This window comes from Plectropomus leopardus, chromosome 9 (assembly GCF_008729295.1).
Source record: "Plectropomus leopardus isolate mb chromosome 9, YSFRI_Pleo_2.0, whole genome shotgun sequence".
NCBI lineage: Eukaryota > Metazoa > Chordata > Actinopteri > Perciformes > Serranidae > Plectropomus > Plectropomus leopardus.
Genome location: NC_056471.1, coordinates 29,207,015 through 29,225,510, shown reverse-complemented (window position 1 = coordinate 29,225,510; position 18,496 = coordinate 29,207,015). Strand labels below are relative to the sequence as shown.

General features: G+C 39.4%; 1 protein-coding gene across 1 annotated transcript in view; it reads left to right on the top strand.

Annotated features, from left to right (window-relative positions):
* Positions 1–18,496, top strand: part of fstl5 (follistatin-like 5) — a 276,477-nt gene that overhangs the window by 205,831 nt on the left and 52,150 nt on the right. Inside the window, exons 14-16 of the mRNA XM_042492899.1 lie at positions 3,526–3,675; positions 9,330–9,437; positions 14,510–14,634. Of these exons, the coding sequence (XP_042348833.1) occupies positions 3,526–3,675; positions 9,330–9,437; positions 14,510–14,634 (383 nt within the window). The remainder of the gene's footprint in view (positions 1–3,525; positions 3,676–9,329; positions 9,438–14,509; positions 14,635–18,496) is intronic.

Below are 18,496 nucleotides of genomic sequence, written 5' to 3'. Positions count from 1 at the left end.
TCAGACTGGGAAGTGTCTTTATTTTTCTCCAGTCTGAAGCTGAGAAAAGCTAAAAGGAAGCATTCAGTTTCTTTTTAATTATTAAAACGTTGGTACATCAGGAAAAATAACCTCTAGAAAGCATCAATTTAAAGTGGAAACAAATAACTTTTCAACTTTTCCTCCTCCGCCTTTCTGTAAGTGGTGTTAGTGTTGGTGCAGCCGTCGCAAAGAAAACCGGACAGGGATAGCTTTCCGTTTTCCTCAGAGCCTAGCAACCAAAAACACAACACTGCATTTTTGTTTTTCACACCAACTTCAGCTCTTCCACCGTTCACCATTACCACGACTGGAGTCAGTAACCGTAAAACATGTACCTTGATAGCAGGGCTGTCACAGTGAAGAAATTTCCCTTGCTGTGTGTGTGGCTCAACAGTGCGATATGCAGTATTTAAGCTATTTTTTGTTGTTTTTGCAAAATAAGTCATTTATCCTGAGGTTTATTGTTAGATTATTATCAGGTATATTGCTGCTTATATGCTTAAAATGACACAGATGACACAGTTTTAAAAAAATAAAACTTTTAAAGGGCGCAGCTTTCTTTTTTTCGGCTGAGTTGCTTTGGTTGTGTCTGCTTGCTATAATACAGACTCAGTGAAGGTTTAAATGAGGGCATAAGGTATACTCACCTCTGGGTGAAGCGGAGGCTGAAGCACGTAGGGAGAACAGACGCTCCAGTCTGTGTGGGTTCAGAGGTAATTTCTCTATTGTTGTTGTTCAGCGATGTGACAATTGGACTTTGTGGTAAGCCGTTGGTCCCACTCCTCATCCTCTGTGATTGAAAGGCTTTGTGAATAGTGACAGTTATAAGCAGCTGCAGTGTTTTACCCAAAATTGCATGTTTTTTCAAATCTTAGCAACCAGATAAAAGGCAAACCTGCATCACTTAGTGCAGAAAAGAACTTGGTGTCTCGTTGTGTTGCTGGCATTTGTAGCAGAGTGTGAATGCGTAACTCTTCCATAAAAAAAAAAAATTAAAAAAAAGACCAAACATGAACATAGCAGTAGCAGCGGTTGCTTGCCGTCCTCAGCAGCTGGCTTGACACTAGCGCAGTTTTGCAATATTACAGTTATTGTGACAACCTTTATTTGTATTTGTTGGTAACTGGGGATAGCTACTGATAGCTACTAAGGAAAACAACACTTTCCATTTCCTGTTTCGGTTGCTCAAAGGTCGACGCACTTTCTCTGTGCCGTAAATCAAGCCCTCAGTTTCCCGGGAGATCATTCCAGGCCCTCAGGACGTGCGCTGGGCTCTGAAGTCAAATTTCATTGTGGTCAAACAATGTAGTTACACACATATGATGTCCTTTGGCCCAAAAAGAACTTTTGAAACTTACATGGTGAAAGAGATCTCGAGAGATTGATCACCAGTCTAGGGGAACCGGATGATGAAACAACTTATTCCCAATTCAAGTTAGTGGAGCACCAAACTGGAAGTTAGCCGCTCGGCTTTGTTCAGCCACTGTAAGTATCTTGTGCACATGCTTTATGAACAGGATCATCCAGGTAATTTAAGATGCAGCAGTTGAAGTATTTTGGCTTCATGTGCCACTGAGCGGCTCTCATTGGAATGAACAGGGTACAGAGCTCCATGCTGTACTTACTTACTTTGAAGTAATTGGTATGAAAACAGGTAAACAATGAGCCTTATGTATATGTTGTGTACTTTGCCTTCTCTCCTTGAGAATCTGAATCGTGCAATATGATGTTATTGTATTTAAAAGCTTAAATTCCAAACAAGATATCTACCATTTGAAAAACGTAGTAACATGTTGAAAAACTCTTAAATCAATATTCTGTCATTCTGCAAATTTCTATCAGTTTGGACGTAGACATTGAAGACTTTGAGAGATTAGAAGTGTGTCTTACTTCTTCTCTGTAAAGTTCCCAGATATGACACTTCAGATTTTGCTGTTTCACTGTTTTCTGCAGTTTTCCTCCCCTCAGACGTTGTGTCAAAAATATATTAGCTCTGCAAATCATCCTGTGGCTTAACTGGGGAATATCAGGACCCTCATATTTCTAAACACAGGTCTTTAAATGTCATCATCCACATTCACAAGTGAAAGAGTAGAAATCCTTTTAGAAATATTTTGCAAAAGTATTTTTTTTACAGTTTCTCTTTAAAAGATACAATACAGTATTGCATTGTATTGTACCTGGCATGTTTCCAGTGCTGCATAATGTCGTGTGAAGGGAGATTTTAGTGAAGCCAATAAAAATATGCACTGTGCTGTATCTGCAGTGTACGCATTTCCATAAGAAAGGGGGAAAAAACATATCTGCAGTCTTTAGAAGCTGTCAGTTTCTACATAAATCACATACATGCCATGCACCCACACACTTACAGACATATGCAACACAAAAAACACAGGGAGGATTACAGCCGCCTCCGTTCACACCCTCAGCTGGGCATCAGATGTTCGATTTCTCACCTCTTAAAGGTGCAATAAGTAAGATATTTACAGCCAAGTAGCACAAAATGACCACAGTGTGGGACTGCAGGGGTCTCACAGGGTTCAGTACCAATGACTCAACGATTACTTCAGCAAGTGAGGCGTTTTCTGGCTTTTATAAATGGACTCTCCCACCCTGTTTTAGATCAGAAACACTGACAGATGGTGCTACAACTGGACACTGAAAGACATTGCAGCTACAAAGATATGAAAGGCTTGTTACGAAGCCAGAAGTGCCGTCATTGTTTTAGCATCCTGCATGAAACGACCTCTTCCACTTGATGTTATTGTTGCATGTCCACCCAAATTAACCTGCTTTTCTACGGATAAAATACAGAGGACAGGATGAGTGGAGGGCTGAACTGGAGATGAGATAAAATCTGTCAGCGATGCGGCTGCTCCCCTTCATCCCTGATAGAGTTCAATGAAGTTCATACATTACCTAATGCCCCTCTAACTGAGAGAAGGTGGCCTGTGGGAAGGCGCCTGTCATGGGCTGCCTCTGCGGTTGTAAATATGGAAGAAAGAGTTCACCCTGCCATGCCGAAGCCCTTCATTCATCCTTGCCGGCCAACAGCTCCCTAAATCGTCCCACAGAGTCTGGAACAGACGACTGGGCAGAGCCTGGAGGCTTGGAGGGCCGGGGGGGGGGGGGACGGTGAGGAAAGCTACAGAGACAGAAGGCCGGCTAAGGTTCCCGTTGGCCAGGAAGGCGAGAGCTGCCAGGACTGAAAGCTGAACAGCCGCAGATCGTCTGCAGGCTTTGTTCTGTGGATTATGTATGGGCAAATGGGAGCGATTACAGAGATTTTTCAGGACCTCGCAAAGCTCATTTATCTAAGTTGCCAAGATAACACGACTCACATCAGCACAGGAGATAAGACCGCGAGTAGTAAACAACAGAGAATAACGACTGGACGGAGATAATTGTTTTTTAATGAGATGTATTTCCCTGTGATATGAAAAACAATTAGTTAACCGTGAATGTGTGTGCTTTTGTTTTGTGTGTTTTGTTGTTTTTTTCCAGGAGGAGGTGTGCCCCACCTCACCAGGAGAGGAGGTTCAGAGGTGTGTGTGGTCCTCAGCGGTCAACGTCAAGGACAAGTTTATTTATGTGACACAGCCAACCCTGAATCGAGTGCTCATCGTTGACATCCAGTCTCAGAAGGCTGTCCAGGTAGTGTTCAGGATAAATTTAATAACCAGGTTCATGTCAGTTTTGTCAGCAACATTACAATAATGTATGATGAGGGAGGGCTTAAAGGGATACTTCACCAATATTCAACCAGCTTTATATCAAAACAGTGTCGGTAGTGTGTGTAGATTAACTTCCCTCCATCTTACAAGTGCCTAGATATCCCTCCTCCCCCACCTTCTAAGACTGTTGACTGTACTTATGCATTTTTGTATTGCCCGGCAACAGTGCAGCTGCACCACAGATTCGAAGAGTATACAGCTGATGTTGTCACAAACGCATGTTATTGTCATAATGGTGAGAGTTTGTGAACAGAAAGTGAGCGCCACACTGCCTTCTACGCAGCGAAAACGAAGGCCGAAAAAACAGATCAAACGATAAAACTAAGCAGCATAAATGAACATATATAAGCCAAGATTCTGTTACTGTGTCGCATATTTCTCGCCTCAGATGATTTCAGAGACATGCTTTAGCTTAATGTTTAACTGTAATACAAAATCCAGCCACCATCACTCAGCGGCGGTAGTCCAATGCATTCTGGTATTTGTAGGTTTTCTATGTTTTGAGCGAAAGCCAATGCTACCGTCCTTTTTCTGTAGTACCAATTTCAAAGTATTTGTGTCTTTCTACTGTAGATATAGTCCAGTTTTCTGTGAGGACTCTCTTTATATCAGTGTAATATTTCTTCAGCAGATCTACACAGAGAAGGGGAAAATATCAAATACTTTCTCCAGTTGATGCTTTTTGTAAAAGTGAAGGTTCTTTCTGCCTCCAGCTGAGCCGAAGAACCTCAAGGTTGCAGGAGGCTGAGTTTTTTTACCCCTTCCACTTTGATGTATTTTGTCAAGCAGTTACACCCAAAAAAGGTCCCACATTGAACATATTTCACCTTTGATAAATCGTAACTTCATATGGGTATTTTCTTTGATTGATTTTATAAAATTAAGGACGCATTTTTTCATCAAATCGTCCCCTTTGACTCAGAATTCAGTTTGATACAAAACATCGTCCTTCATAAGGAAACTCGGTTATTTGAGAGCATTGGACTTCACGCTCCAACTTTTACCCAAAGTGCATGAGGAACTTTTTGGAAACAGCTTGCTCATTAGTTATGCCTACACTTAAAATATTCTACTTGAGTAATAATTTAGTAGGAAACTAATACACAAGAGTGAGTGCTGTGGTGTGCTGAAGCTGGCCCTGCTGAGCCTCAGACGTAGGAAGGAGGCCGAATGTGAGACAAGTTTGACAGGTGGTTGACTCTGAAAGACAAGTCAATATGTCAATAATGTACACAACCATGTAAACTCTCTGTCAGAACCTGCTATCTACAGCTGATTAGAGCCTCATACACATACTCAGAGTGAATAGTTGTTAAACCCAATAACAGCTTGTTTGCAATCATATGACCATTATGAAGCGCAAAATTCAGATGGAGGGCAGGAAGTGATGAATTAATATACTGCACGAAACAGATCGAGAAACGTGACGACATAAAGGGGTTGGATGAACCTGCAGGCAGCAGGTATCGTCAAAAAGAAACTTATGTTGGATGTGATCCAAACAAAACAAAGAAAAATCTTTTTTTTTTTCCATCTGATTTGTGGACACAGTCATCTTTACAGATGACCTCGTCCTCCAGACCTCCGAACGTTAGTAATGTTACACAGTGAGCCAATTAAAGTGTGCGAGAGTCTAGTGAACTACAACGACTTTGTGATGGTTGGATCCGCAACTGAAACGACCTCCGTTTTGTTTTAGGGCCGGGTGAGAAAAGGTGCTTTAGTACAGTGTTTCCCAACTGGTCCAGGCATGGGGTCCATATTTCTTTTTAGTAATTAGTTCAAGGTTCACACGTTAGATAGATTAGCACACGGTCAAATTTTATTTCACAAAATTTAAACATATTGGCTTCTATTACACAACAAAATAAAACATCTTGCAAAAATGTAGAGCCATTACTTAAAATTTAGAATATATGTAACGCTGCAGCCAAGCAGTGCTTCAAGCCCGCTGACATAAAAACACTGCAAAAGCACAAAGGACAAATAATACCAAGGACAGGGCAACAAAATAGTAGTTGTACGTGATTAATGAGGCCCTCAACAAAGTTAGTTGGCCTATACCTCAAAATAAAGCATATTTTTGCAAACTTGACATGTTCATGAGTCATTTGCAGTCCATTCAGAATGAACCAGCGATCACAACGCCATTAAAAATCATTTCTAAAAAACAGAGCAGCACAGCACTTTGTAATTGCATCCAACTCAAGACATGTTTAAGCAACACTTCAACTTCAAAATTTGACATCAGTTGACACCTAAAGTGGGTTGGATTTGGGTACTGATAGCGAGCTCCATTTTGGATCTTACCTGAGTTTGGCAAAATCCCCATATTTGCTCCTTTAGCTACGAATAGTGAAGTGAAGTTTCAGCATGATGCTTTTTTCTGTCCACTTTTTGCCAGTATAAATGATAAATGTCGCACTGGTTCTGGATCACATTCTCCAGTGTTTGGATCAAGCAGCTTGTCATAAATAAGGTGTCAAGTAAGTACACCCGTCATTCCAGTGTGTCAGCTACATTAAATCAACATTTCATATTTTCTGCTGCTCATCTCATTTTCACGATGCAGCTACAGGTTGTTAATGTTAATCAGGCTGTCACTCATAACTGTCTCTGCCCTCTCTGCCAACAACAGCTGATTATAGATCTCAATTATTTATTAAGTTTTAATTATGGATAATTTGAATTACTTGCAAATGCTGAAAGCTGAAACCGTGTTATTTTGATGAATACTGAAATCATAATAGTTTCTCTCGATTATTTGTTTTCAGGAACAGAATATTTTTAATGCACAGTCATGTTTAAATAAACAGTGCACTGCTTTCACCTCCATGTCGTGCTACATTCCTGCAAAATAAGAATTAAAAATAGGTTCTTCTTCACCTGAATTCAGTGCATTTTCCATTGATAAATATCTGCCACTTTTTTTTTCTTTTTTCTTTAACAGCGGTCTCTGTAACGTGACGCACTGCAGCATCACTGATATGTATGTCTGAGTTGACCCTGAACAAGAATGGGTATTCATTTTAACGGCAGTAACATTAGCAACATTTCTTTTCTTTGCCGTCATACATTCATCGCACTGCAGACTGTGGCATTTGAGGCACAGACACAAGTCTTCAGCACTCTGTGCATATTATTTGTTCTCTCCTAAATCCAAAATACTTCCAAACATCGGATGGTTGTGGACGGATGATTTTGGTCCTGCCGTCTGCAGGGTGCATGTGTAGCCGCATGTCAGCTATTCCAAAGTGGAGGTTTGCTGTTCGTTTAGGGAGCGCTTGATTTGATATGCGGCGGGCAGGATTCGCATAAAGTCCTTGAAGTGCTTGAATTTTGAGAGGAAAAAAAAAAATCGAGTTCTGGAATACCTTAAAAAAGAGCCCTTTTTTAAACAAAAAATCCTTGAAAGTCAAATGAGCCGCATGATGCTGTCTTATATTTTGACCACAGCATCCCAGAGGCACCAGCGGTTGTCATCTGCTATGACACACTATTCGGGATAAAATGATCGATTGTCGCTCATGACATTAATTGCTGTTCACGATCCAAGTTGACATCGTAGGAAGGCTGTTTTGGGCCATAATCTGCCTGATCATGTTTTCTGAACCCTGCATAACTCCTTACTGAAAAGAGACACATCGATCACATCCTTTATATTTAATGACAAAAATATATTTGAAAATGAATTAGGAATTAGGAAAATCATGGTTAATATTCGATTAATTGTGCAACCCCAGACAACATATTACACGACTTTGTGCTCTGGATTTTTCCACATGACGATGTGTTTCAGGTTTCTCACTCGTCCAAAGCTTTGACAGTGCGTCACCCCTGCTCTGCTCCACTTTCACTGATGATCTGAAGTGTCGCTTTCAGATCGTTTTTCTCACGTTGAGTTCACCTGCTGACCCCTGACCAGACACATTTCATGCATACCGCTTCAGTCTAGACCTCCACTTCACCGCCACATTGATATGGGGACCAAGTAACCCCGCGACCCACCTCTTCACAGATACTGTAACCTGGCAACCCCTCATAGATTTTGTAACATGGCAACTGCAGCTTCCCCTCACTGAAGGTGTGAAAGGCAATACCTCTAACACTGCCACCTTGCTGCACCATTTATTGTCCCGGGGGAATTTTATTTTTGCGAGGCAGGCTCAGGAAGTAGCACAATTCTTAGATGACACCATTCGGTACATTTCCAGCGAGTGGCATAGAGTTAAATCATCCGTGCCGCTGGGGTTTGGGGTGTGTCAGGTTAATCCAGGGTTGCTCGGATCCCTGCAGATGTTTCTGACACCGTGATGGCTGTTTACAGCTCGCCAGCCTCTCAGGGACCTGCCAGTAAGCAGGTTGGTGTCCCAGAGACTGTCACAAGCTCATTATTCAGCCGCCTGGAGGTTTAGCTTCATTGCATTATATTAGCAGTTGTTAATTAACCACCTGAACCTGCCTCTCGTCTCAAATAGTTAGAGAGACACAAGTTTGCCGCTTTCCATTTTCTCATTGAATTATTAATATGATTGACATGCGTAAAGTAATAATAATGAGCAAGTTGCATTTTTAAATTTGTAACCAATTAATGCTCGGTGAAGACTTTTTAATGAGAAGATTGTTTTTTGCACGTTATAAGCAATTAATTGCAAATTAAACGCAGATAAATAAATGTATGAAGGCACTGTAATGTTTTCCACGCTTCATCTCTGACAGATCCGCTGTCGGCGCTAAAGTTACACGAACATATTGGCTGAGGATCTTGATAATCTTCCTCAGCCAGAAAGAAGTTGTTAGTCAAGAGAAAAAGAACAACACGAACACCTGTTTTCTCCGATGACTACATGCTCGGAGATTAGTTAGGATTCAACAGATATTCTCATCTCATTTGCAATAACCCTCTCAGGAGCTGTTTGCTCTCTCAGTGATACAATATATATTTTGCCTAGGTAAACAATACTATTAGGGCTGCATGGCAAAACAAATAGTAAAGAAAGTAGGCTGCAGTCAAAGGGGATTGTGGGAATACAGGGTTGCAATAATTTTTCCTGAGAAAAAGATGATTGCTTTTTCTCTCTGCTGTTGAGGCTCCTGCATGCATGCTTCTCCCCTGTGCCTTCCCAATTCCTTTGAGCTGGCTGTCTATCTGCACTCAGGTGGACATAATGCATGAGGAGCGCTTTTCTGTCACACGCGACTCATCTATTGTTCAGACTTGGAATATTGCCGCCGTGCGTCAAGGAACGGATAAAGACTGAAAGCAATTACTTCAGTGTGGTAAAGCAATTGTGTCTGTCACCACTTGATTTGAAATGCAGCTCAAACACCAAAAACACCTTATACATAAAAAGCACACCTCCACTCTGCCTTGTTAAAAGAAGACTTGCTCCTGTCAACCCCTGATGCATTAGCCAGCAGGAAAACTTCTCAAAAACATTAGGACCGCACATCAAAGACGCATCTCTTCAAAAGCAAAGTCTAGATTGCATTCAATTGTTATTCTGTGGCCCTGCTGTCTTAAAAGGCTCAGTTTGATTTGATTTGATTTGATTGTGTGTGTGTCCCCTGCAGACGGTCAGCACCGACCCTTATCCTGTGAAGCTTCACTATGACAAATCTCACGACCAGGTGTGGCTGCTCAGCTGGGGAGATGTCGAGAAGAACTTCCCCACTCTGCAGGTGAGTCACAACGCACTTTTATTACACTGAAATGTTATTTATGTTTCTGCTGACTTTTAACCTTGTGAAAAAATAGAGATGCAGATAAGGAGACATTCAAGCTCAGAGATGCAGACATTCAGTATAGTCACAATATGATCCAAGGTTGGCTAAGGGGCAGTACATGTGTTTGTGATGCACATGTACTCGTGTCTTCTTAAAGGTCCTGTAAAGGGATGCACGATCATTAATTTTTTTGCTGATATCCAATATGCTGATCTCATTTGGTCACTAAGCGATATCTATATATATCTACTTTTTCTTCACCTAATTTTATTGACCATCAAGTCTCTTCTGTTCTAGAATCAACATCATATTATACATACTTTTATCATGATGGCCCACCAGCAGATGGAGACATAAAGTGCAATGCTTTTCAGTGCTTGTAATATTCATTCATCACGCAAAATAAGAAAAATGATTCAATTTAGTTTTGCTCTTTGGTACATGTTCATTTTGTCAATAAGAAAAATGTTTGTTGGTTTGTGATATTGGCAGAAATCAGCATTTTGGCTGATTCCTATATGTCATTTCAAAGCCAATATCTGCCAATACAGAGTAACCAACACTTAGCACAACCCTGCTTGTTTAGTTTGTCTGCTCTGGGCTGCTATAGTAACAATATTGCAGACTAAGGACTATTCTAGGGACCTGCTGTGTATGTAGATATAAATTGCTCATTATAAGGTAACATTAACATAAGACTGCTTAGTTTCAGGTAATAATTAACTAAGAAAAAATATCATCTCATCTCAATATCATCTTTTAATATCATATCTGTATATCTGTGTGTATTTTAGTGTGTTCTATTTATGATCATTTTTAATTTATGTAAAATGTCTTTGAGTACCATGAAAAGCTCTATCAATAAAATGTAGTAGTGGTATTATCATATTTCTGTCGGCATATTTCACCAAATCCTACACATTGGACCTTAAACATCTAAATGCTCAATTATTCTGTGGGAAATATTATTCTTGATTGATAAAATGTCCAGTGACAATTCCCGAGGCCTCAAGTCATGTCTTCATATTGCTCCTGTCATCCAACCAACTGTCCAAAACCCGAAGAAATTCAGTTTACAATAGTATAAAACCATAAACGGTGAATAAAGATGTATGACACGTCTTCACTTACTCCCAATGTTCAATAATGGAGCCAAAATATCTGGGTACGGCCGCTGGCATCGTGTGCTGGTAAAGCATTTGCAGCCTCTCTGCGGTACCAAGTCCGCGCCGGTACATTGGTGCAACCAGTCGCTAGCAGCGCCAGTGACAATGAGCACACTGATTGACACACACAGTTGCCAATCATGTTTTCAAATCAAATAACTAATTAAAACTCAACTTATCAGAAAAAAATGAACTGTTCCACAAGTATTGTGGTCATAAGAATGACCTAAAATGTCAGAAACCGTCTTTTTAAGTATAAAACTCATAAAAGCAGATGATACTCACATTTACAGCAAAATTTCATTTCCCAAATGATCATATGTATATCAGTTATTCACCCAGTGAATTTCTGAAGAAACTTAGTTTTTCTCACACTCCTCCATTGTGAGGGAAAAATCGAGAAACAGAAATTCTTGATGAATTAAAGTCATAGGGGTTCACATGTAACAACAGCAGAACTTTATCAAAACTTGTGTGAACAAACAAACACAATTTGTGCAGAATAATCCAAGTCTCATATATCTACATATATACTCAGCACTCAGCAGCATTTATGCTAGAAACTTACTACTAAACTCACTCCACATGAACAGCCTCATGCACGGATAAGTAGAATATCTGTGCTGCTAATGTATATAGATATAAAATTGTTTCAAATTGTAGGGTTTTGGTGAAACTGCGTGTGTTTGGGTCACACTGGGCGTACCACTGGATAAATGAGACTTGGATTATAGCGCATATGTTGTGTGAAAGTTTTTTAAAATAATGTTTCACTGTGTTATACTGTTGTATTTCTTTTTTTTAAAAATTACATCAGCCTCTTGTGTTGACTATAATGAATGTGTGATGTTCTTTAGTTGGGCTCCAGTATTATCCAAAGAGCAACAAAAATCGTGGTGCATCTTGGTGGTTTGTCATCAAGGGCAAGTGCAAGGTCATTAAAACCACAATGATCGGCTTTATTTACTCTTATAGAATTTAATCAACGGACAACAAACAAAGGATGTTTTTTAAAAGCAGCACATTATATTGTAAATAACATTATAATCTCCATCTCGTCAGGCATTACAGCTAATTAAACGTCCTGTTTGTCCCCTTTTTTCCAATATGACATGATTGTGGCATTAATCACTGCAGCCTCTCTGAGATATTCAATAGCTGATTTGTTTGTCTTGCTTGATGAGGGGCAATTAATAGTCACTTACAGTGCTGTGTGTAAGTATTTGGACAGTGACACATTTTCAATTGTTTTTCGCTCAGAGCTGCAGCACAATGGATTTAAAATAAAGACAGTGACAGTGAGGGTGCTGATTCGTTACAAATATAGTCTGATTAAAATATATCAGCAGATAACAAACTATCACTTATTTAATCTTTGTTTTTGGTTTTTAGGATTTGTGACCATGATCTTTTCTCAGCTGTTTTTCACATACCTGAAATGATTTTTTTTTTTTTAGTTAAAATTTTAATGTTACACCTGGACTGAATCAATACTAACATGGACACAGTATTAATTTTCATATACAAGCTGATAGCTAGAGAAGTGGGTTATTCAAATAAACAAATAAAGGTTGGGTAAAAAAAACAAACACATTGTTAAAGGTGGAATAAATTCAGCTCACATAGTAAATGTAGTTTAATGTACTTTTATACTCAACACTCTGCTGCTCAGAGTTGCTCTTTTTTAACAGAATTCATGTTTTTATATCTAGTCGTTTTATGTCAGACTTACTCGATCACTGTGAAGTGATGAACGTCAACAAAACTGCACACTTTGAGCTTTTTTCACATTAAAAGCCCACTCTTACAGGGAAGATGTTAATGTAAAAATTGTGGGGGAAGAGTTTCATTCATGGTAGCTTATCGTTGTTGGATGGGGAAAAGGCAAAGTGAAACACCTGACATGACTCAATAAATTCAGTAAAATGTCCATGTTCACATTGGACAAAATTATACACAGTCAGTGCTGTGGAAATGGGCATTATACTGAATTTATGAAGACAAAAAGTAAACATGAAGGAAGTTTGCATTACATGGGTAGTTCACATTTTTTGAAGTAAGATGTATCCATAATCAGTGTATTAAATACAGTGGATGTCAGACTGCACGCATCCAGTTTGGAGAAGCAGGCTGAAGTCCAACATGGAAACGACTGGAGCTGCTGTTTTACCGCTGCCTCAATCAGTGGGTTTGTTTGTGTTTTTCTGTGATTTCAGGGAGCTGAACTAACCCTTTTGAACACTATAACTGATCAAGGAAGTGTTAGACCAGCAGCTCCTGTGTTCACAGTTGTTAAATCAATGTTTTTCTCAATGGAGTCTGACTTTGAAGAGAGCGATATAACAGCTTCAGTTCCCAGTCAGAAATCACTCTCTGATGGAAGGATAAAGCAGTGAAAATACTCCCAATATAGTGTGCACTCAAGCTAACACTGATTGTTTTAGGTGGGACTTTTTTGGTGTCTCAGGCAAAAACTGCTGTACTGAAAATGGAAAAGTCTTTGCTTCTTTTAAAAAAAATAAAAATCTGCTTTCATATGAATCTATAGTGAGAACAAGAATTGTGCACAGGGGCTGTAGTATGCATGCCAGGCCAGCAACTGGCGGTGTAACTTTGTAGTGACACACTATAGAAGAACATCACGCACATGCACAAAGTACGGCCTTGATGTCACGCATTGCCAGTTTACACGGTGACAGAAGGGGTTGCATTTTAAAAAAGATTACACTCTGGAATTGGGTTTCAAAATTTTGCGTTTTCAGGTCCCAAAATGCTGCTGTTGTGTTCATGAAAGGTTTAAAGAGTCACTTAAACACGTTTTGTGGAACAGAACACTGCTTAGCTTCCATGTCAGACTCCAGCCTGCTTCTCCAAACTGAGGGCATGCTGAGTGACATCTACTGTGTGTAATACTCTGGTTATGTATAAGTACTCCTTAAAACCCAACCTCAAAAATATCAGAACTGTCCCTTTAACTAGGGAAAAGGAAATTTAAAAAAAGCGGCCTCCAGCGCTTTGCCAGTGATAAATAAAGGAGAATTTACAGTATCAGCAATAAGCTCATGTGCATGGCCCAGTTATTGGTGCAGCTCTAGTCACATCCCTGTTAGGTGACGGTGAAAGAATTGTCTTTTATATCGTGTTTCAGTAGGACAACAAATGCGTCAGAAGTCCTACACTGTTCAAAGAGCTGTGCTGCAGTACAGAACCCCACTGCGTCACTGTCCAAGTGCTTATGACACTGTATGTCACCATGACGCAGATGTGAAGATCACGCTACAAATAGAATCAATAGGAAAAAAAATCAAGTGGTAATTTATCAAAAAAATGATTTTGTTTCCTCTGAGTATCGTCTTGATTGAGCTCAAGCATTGAGTGGTTTTTCTTTTTTGAAAAATCCTGCTTGTCATCGCCTGCACAGAAATTCATAATGCTGGGTTTGGTCTGTGGCAATTCGCTTTGTGCATTGTGGCACAATCAAAACAAACCCTGCCTACACACGAGCACATGTCTGCACGCTTCCATGCATGCACAAGTATTATTTAGACACCAGTGACAACAGCACACATCACCTCCCACTGCGCAGCTCCAACATCTCAGCAGTAAAACCGGAGGTGGTGTCTCAAATCAGCGCACAGATCAACATGAAAGCAACATGCTGAGGGGTTTATTTGAATTTATTTCACAGTTTTTAGGGAATGAAAATGAAAAAAAAGGAAAAAAGATGATTACAAGCATTTCTCTGTTTTGGTTCGGAGCTACAAATCCGTACAAGTTACGGATTTAAACAAGTGTAAACCAGCAGCACATAGCTTGTTCTTTATGTTCATGTTTAACACCTTCTTCGTTGGTGTTCACCAGGTGATCAATCAGGCCAGTGGAAGAGTCTCCCATCACACCGTTCACACACAGCCGATCGGCAGACGCTTCGACAGGGTGGACGACTTCTTTATCCCCGCCTCCAGCCTCATCATTAACCACATCAGGTGCGTCCAGAACGATCCAAGAGCACTCCTAATGCAAATTGATTCTCAAATTACATTCACCCCATTGGCATTTCATTCACTTTTTTCTCCTCGACTCAATACTACGATAATGATTTGGACGGGCATTTTGTGGTAGAGTGAGCATGTGCTCGTCTGTTGAGGCGGTAATGGAGATTTTTGGAGAACGGCCCAACGGTCATCTGCAGAGGAGACCATGTCTGATCACCTGAAATAGGTCTAAAAATGAACCCCTCTTACATCAGCTGTGCAATTAACTTTTTAAATCTGAATTTGTAAATCCAAAAGCCAATTACCAACAACTGACATTTTTTAATTCATAAAAGATTAGTCTTATCATTGTATTAACTATTAAATAAGTTAATTTTTTTTAGAAAATTTAAATAAAAACAATTAAAACAATTTTCCTGATTAATTTTTAAAAACAAAAAATCTTAAACAGAGAGCATAATAATATGCATCACAAAAAATGTTGCAAATTATACATAGAACCTCCCACCACCGTTACTGCCAAAACTCGTCACACGCAGTGAACAATATTTTAAAACAACACAAAATTCAACAAACAAACCATCACAAAACAAAATAGTACAAAACAAATACGTTTTATATATGCATGAACTAAAGCTAGGGATACGCTGTACAACTTGAACTAGTTTCTATACAATTTGAGTCTATGTCTGTAGAATTTGAGCCATTTTTTGTAAAATATAGATCACTTTCTATACAAGTTAAGCTTGTTTCTGTGCAATTTGGATCAATTTCTATATAATTTTAGCCAGTTTCTGTATAATTTAGACTCATTTCTATATACAAATCCCAATTCCAATGAAGTCGGGACTTCATTATAAAACTTAATTAAAAACAGAATACAATGATTTTCGAATCCTTTTCAACCTATATTCAATTAAATACACTACAAAGACAAGATATTCAATGTTCAACCTGGCAACCTTTATTGTTTTTTTTGCAAATGTTCACTCATTTTGAATTTGATTCCTGCAACATGTTCCAAAAAAGCTGGGGCAGGGGCATGTTTACCACTGTGTACAATAATTGTTGAAGCTTTGTAGGTGAAATTCTTTCCCATTCTTGCTTGATGTACGACTTCAGTTGCTCAACAGTCCAGGGTCTCCGTTGTCGTATTTTGCATTTCATAATGCATAATGGCTTGGCATTGTCTCGCTGAAATAAGCAGGAACGTCCCTGAAAAAGACATTGCTTGGATGGCAGCATATGTTGCTCCAAAACCTGTATGTACCTTTCAGCATTAATGGTGCCTTCACAGATGTGCAAGTTACCCATGCCACGGGCACTAACACACCCCCATACCATCACAGATGCTGGCTTTTGCTGATAACAGTCCAGATGGTCCTTTTCCTCTTTGGTGTGGAGGACACGACGTCCATTTTGAAATGTTGACTCATCAGACCACAGCACACTTTTCCACTTTGCGCCAGTCCATCTCAGATGAGCTCAGTCCCAGAGAAGCCAGCGGCGTTTCTGGGTTTTGATATATGGCTTTCGCTTTGCATGGTAGAGTTTTAACTTGCACTTGTTGGGAGCACTGAGCATGGCCCGATCATCTGCTCCCAACTGGCTGTCAGATGTTAGGATGAATTTCTGGCGTCAGAAATTTTATTCGGACGTTTTCAGGCGCTTGCACAATTGAAGCAGAGCCACGAGTTGATTTCTCAAGATCAGTGCTGCTTTTCTCACACCTGCACAAAGTGGCAAACAGAGCCTCTGGAAGTGCCACAGTGACATAATGCATCATGTGGATAGAAAATATTGAGGTCAGGTCGGTCAAGCTGCTGTAACACTAAACCTTCCTCTTTCATGTTTTCGCCTTCACCTTTCTTGAACAATAAAAACAAGGTAAACATTGAAAATCTGGCAATTATGTTTTTTTTGTTTTGTTTTGGGGTTTTTTGTGAATTTAGTGAAGCAAGGCACGGCAGGTGAGAACAGATAAGACACAATTTGATACACTTGGTGACCTAACAGGTTTGCAAACAAAGAAAACAGCATAGAAAGAAAAAATATTCTATTATTGACAGTTGAATTGAAGCTTGTTAAATCAAGCCTGGGGTGACAAATGTCTTGTTTTGTCCAAATTCAGCAACTAAAATCCCCTTATCAAGTTTGTTTAATTTTCTGTTGATTGATTATTTCGATGTTGTTTTAATGAAATCGTGCAAGGCTAGTGCAAACTATTAACTTTGACAAAACCTGCAAACTAAGATGTTAAATATCACAAAGTGTATCACTTGAAGCATCTTATCCCGTTTCATCCTTGAAGAACAAGCAAAGAGTTTCAAACATAAAACGCAGCATCATTGTCTGTTTCTTTCTCCTTGTTTTTTAATCTACAACCGGAGAATTTAAGCTTTAAGCCCAGCAGAAAAAAATGACTTCATTATATTTTTGATATACATCATTAAAGGCAGACTGGCCCTCAGTCTATCTGTAGCTGGTGAGAAGTGAGATGCTGTTAAGAAATTTTCTCAGTGTTTGAGCACATTGATGTTTCTAGTTTTGTTTCTAAAACAAGTGTAGGCAGTGTAATTATGTTGCTAAGCACCTGGACCTAAATGCAGCCTTAACTCAGCTCGGCCTCATTTTAAATGCCACGCAGGTTTCTGTGTGTGTGCTCCTTCTTTAAATCTTCACCCACAGCCCACGTGAACTTTAAAAACCAGAATCAGCTATAATGTTTGTAGCTGCTGACATTTCCTCTGTGACAACATCAGAGACAAAATCAGAAAGAAAGCGATTCAATCACAGCCGCCTCCTCAGTGCTGTTCCCTGGGTCCAAGTGGCAAAGAAGCTGCTTCTCTAATTACAGTAATCATATAAGTCATTAACGCACTGAGTCCAGAATAACTTTATTATTATTATCATTATTATTATTATTGATGTTTTTATGATGAAATAGAAATTCTGCATAAAGCTTAAAAACTGTAGTTAGAGGGGAGCAGTTGGTACTTTACGTCCTCTCTAACATTTTGGTTAAACAGACACACTGCTGCAGGTACGCCCGGTTGTCTCACTCAGGCTTATCTTGGACTGAGAAAAGCTGGTCCCAAACGCTTGACTAATGTCATGGTCAGGAACAAGCAGGAGGTCTGGAGGATTTCAGGATGTTAACGGCCCCCTGGAGAGGCAGAGTAAGCAGTCCTGTGTGTGTGTGTGTGTGTGTGTGTGTGTGTGTGTGTGTGTGTGTGTGTGTGTTGTGGTGGGTTGGTGGGTTTGCTGGCACAGCTGTAATTAGACCCACTGAGACCTGCAGGAAAGTGTGGCCCCGTTTTGTTTTTTTTGCAATGCTTGAAAATTGCCGTCTTTAGAAACTAGTTGCGCGTCATTTTTTGAAGCTGTTAAAAAAAGGCTTACTGTATGCTGCTGCTACTGCAAGATCCTCTGAATGTTGTTAACAAAGCTAAAAAGTGAAACATAATTTAACATAATAACATAATTTAATGTGCTATAATGTTAAGGCAAAATAAAATTCGTACTTTTGAGAAGTTGGAAACTTAAAATCGTTTTAGTTAACTTACTAACCAACTGACTCATCTTTGTAACTCTTAATCTTATTTTCATTTAGTCAAAACAGGTTTGTTTAATCTATGAAATGTGAGAAAATATTAAAAATGCTCATCACAAATTTCCACAGCCCAAAGAGATGTCTTCATATTGCTTGTTTTGTCCAACCAACAATTTAAAATATTCATTTTACAATCACAGAAATGCAGCAGGGTACATTTAATAAAGGACTTAAATGATAAGTCACAAATTTAAAATTGCAGATAATTTTCTGTTGAAGTTTATTTGAAGTTTATTTTTT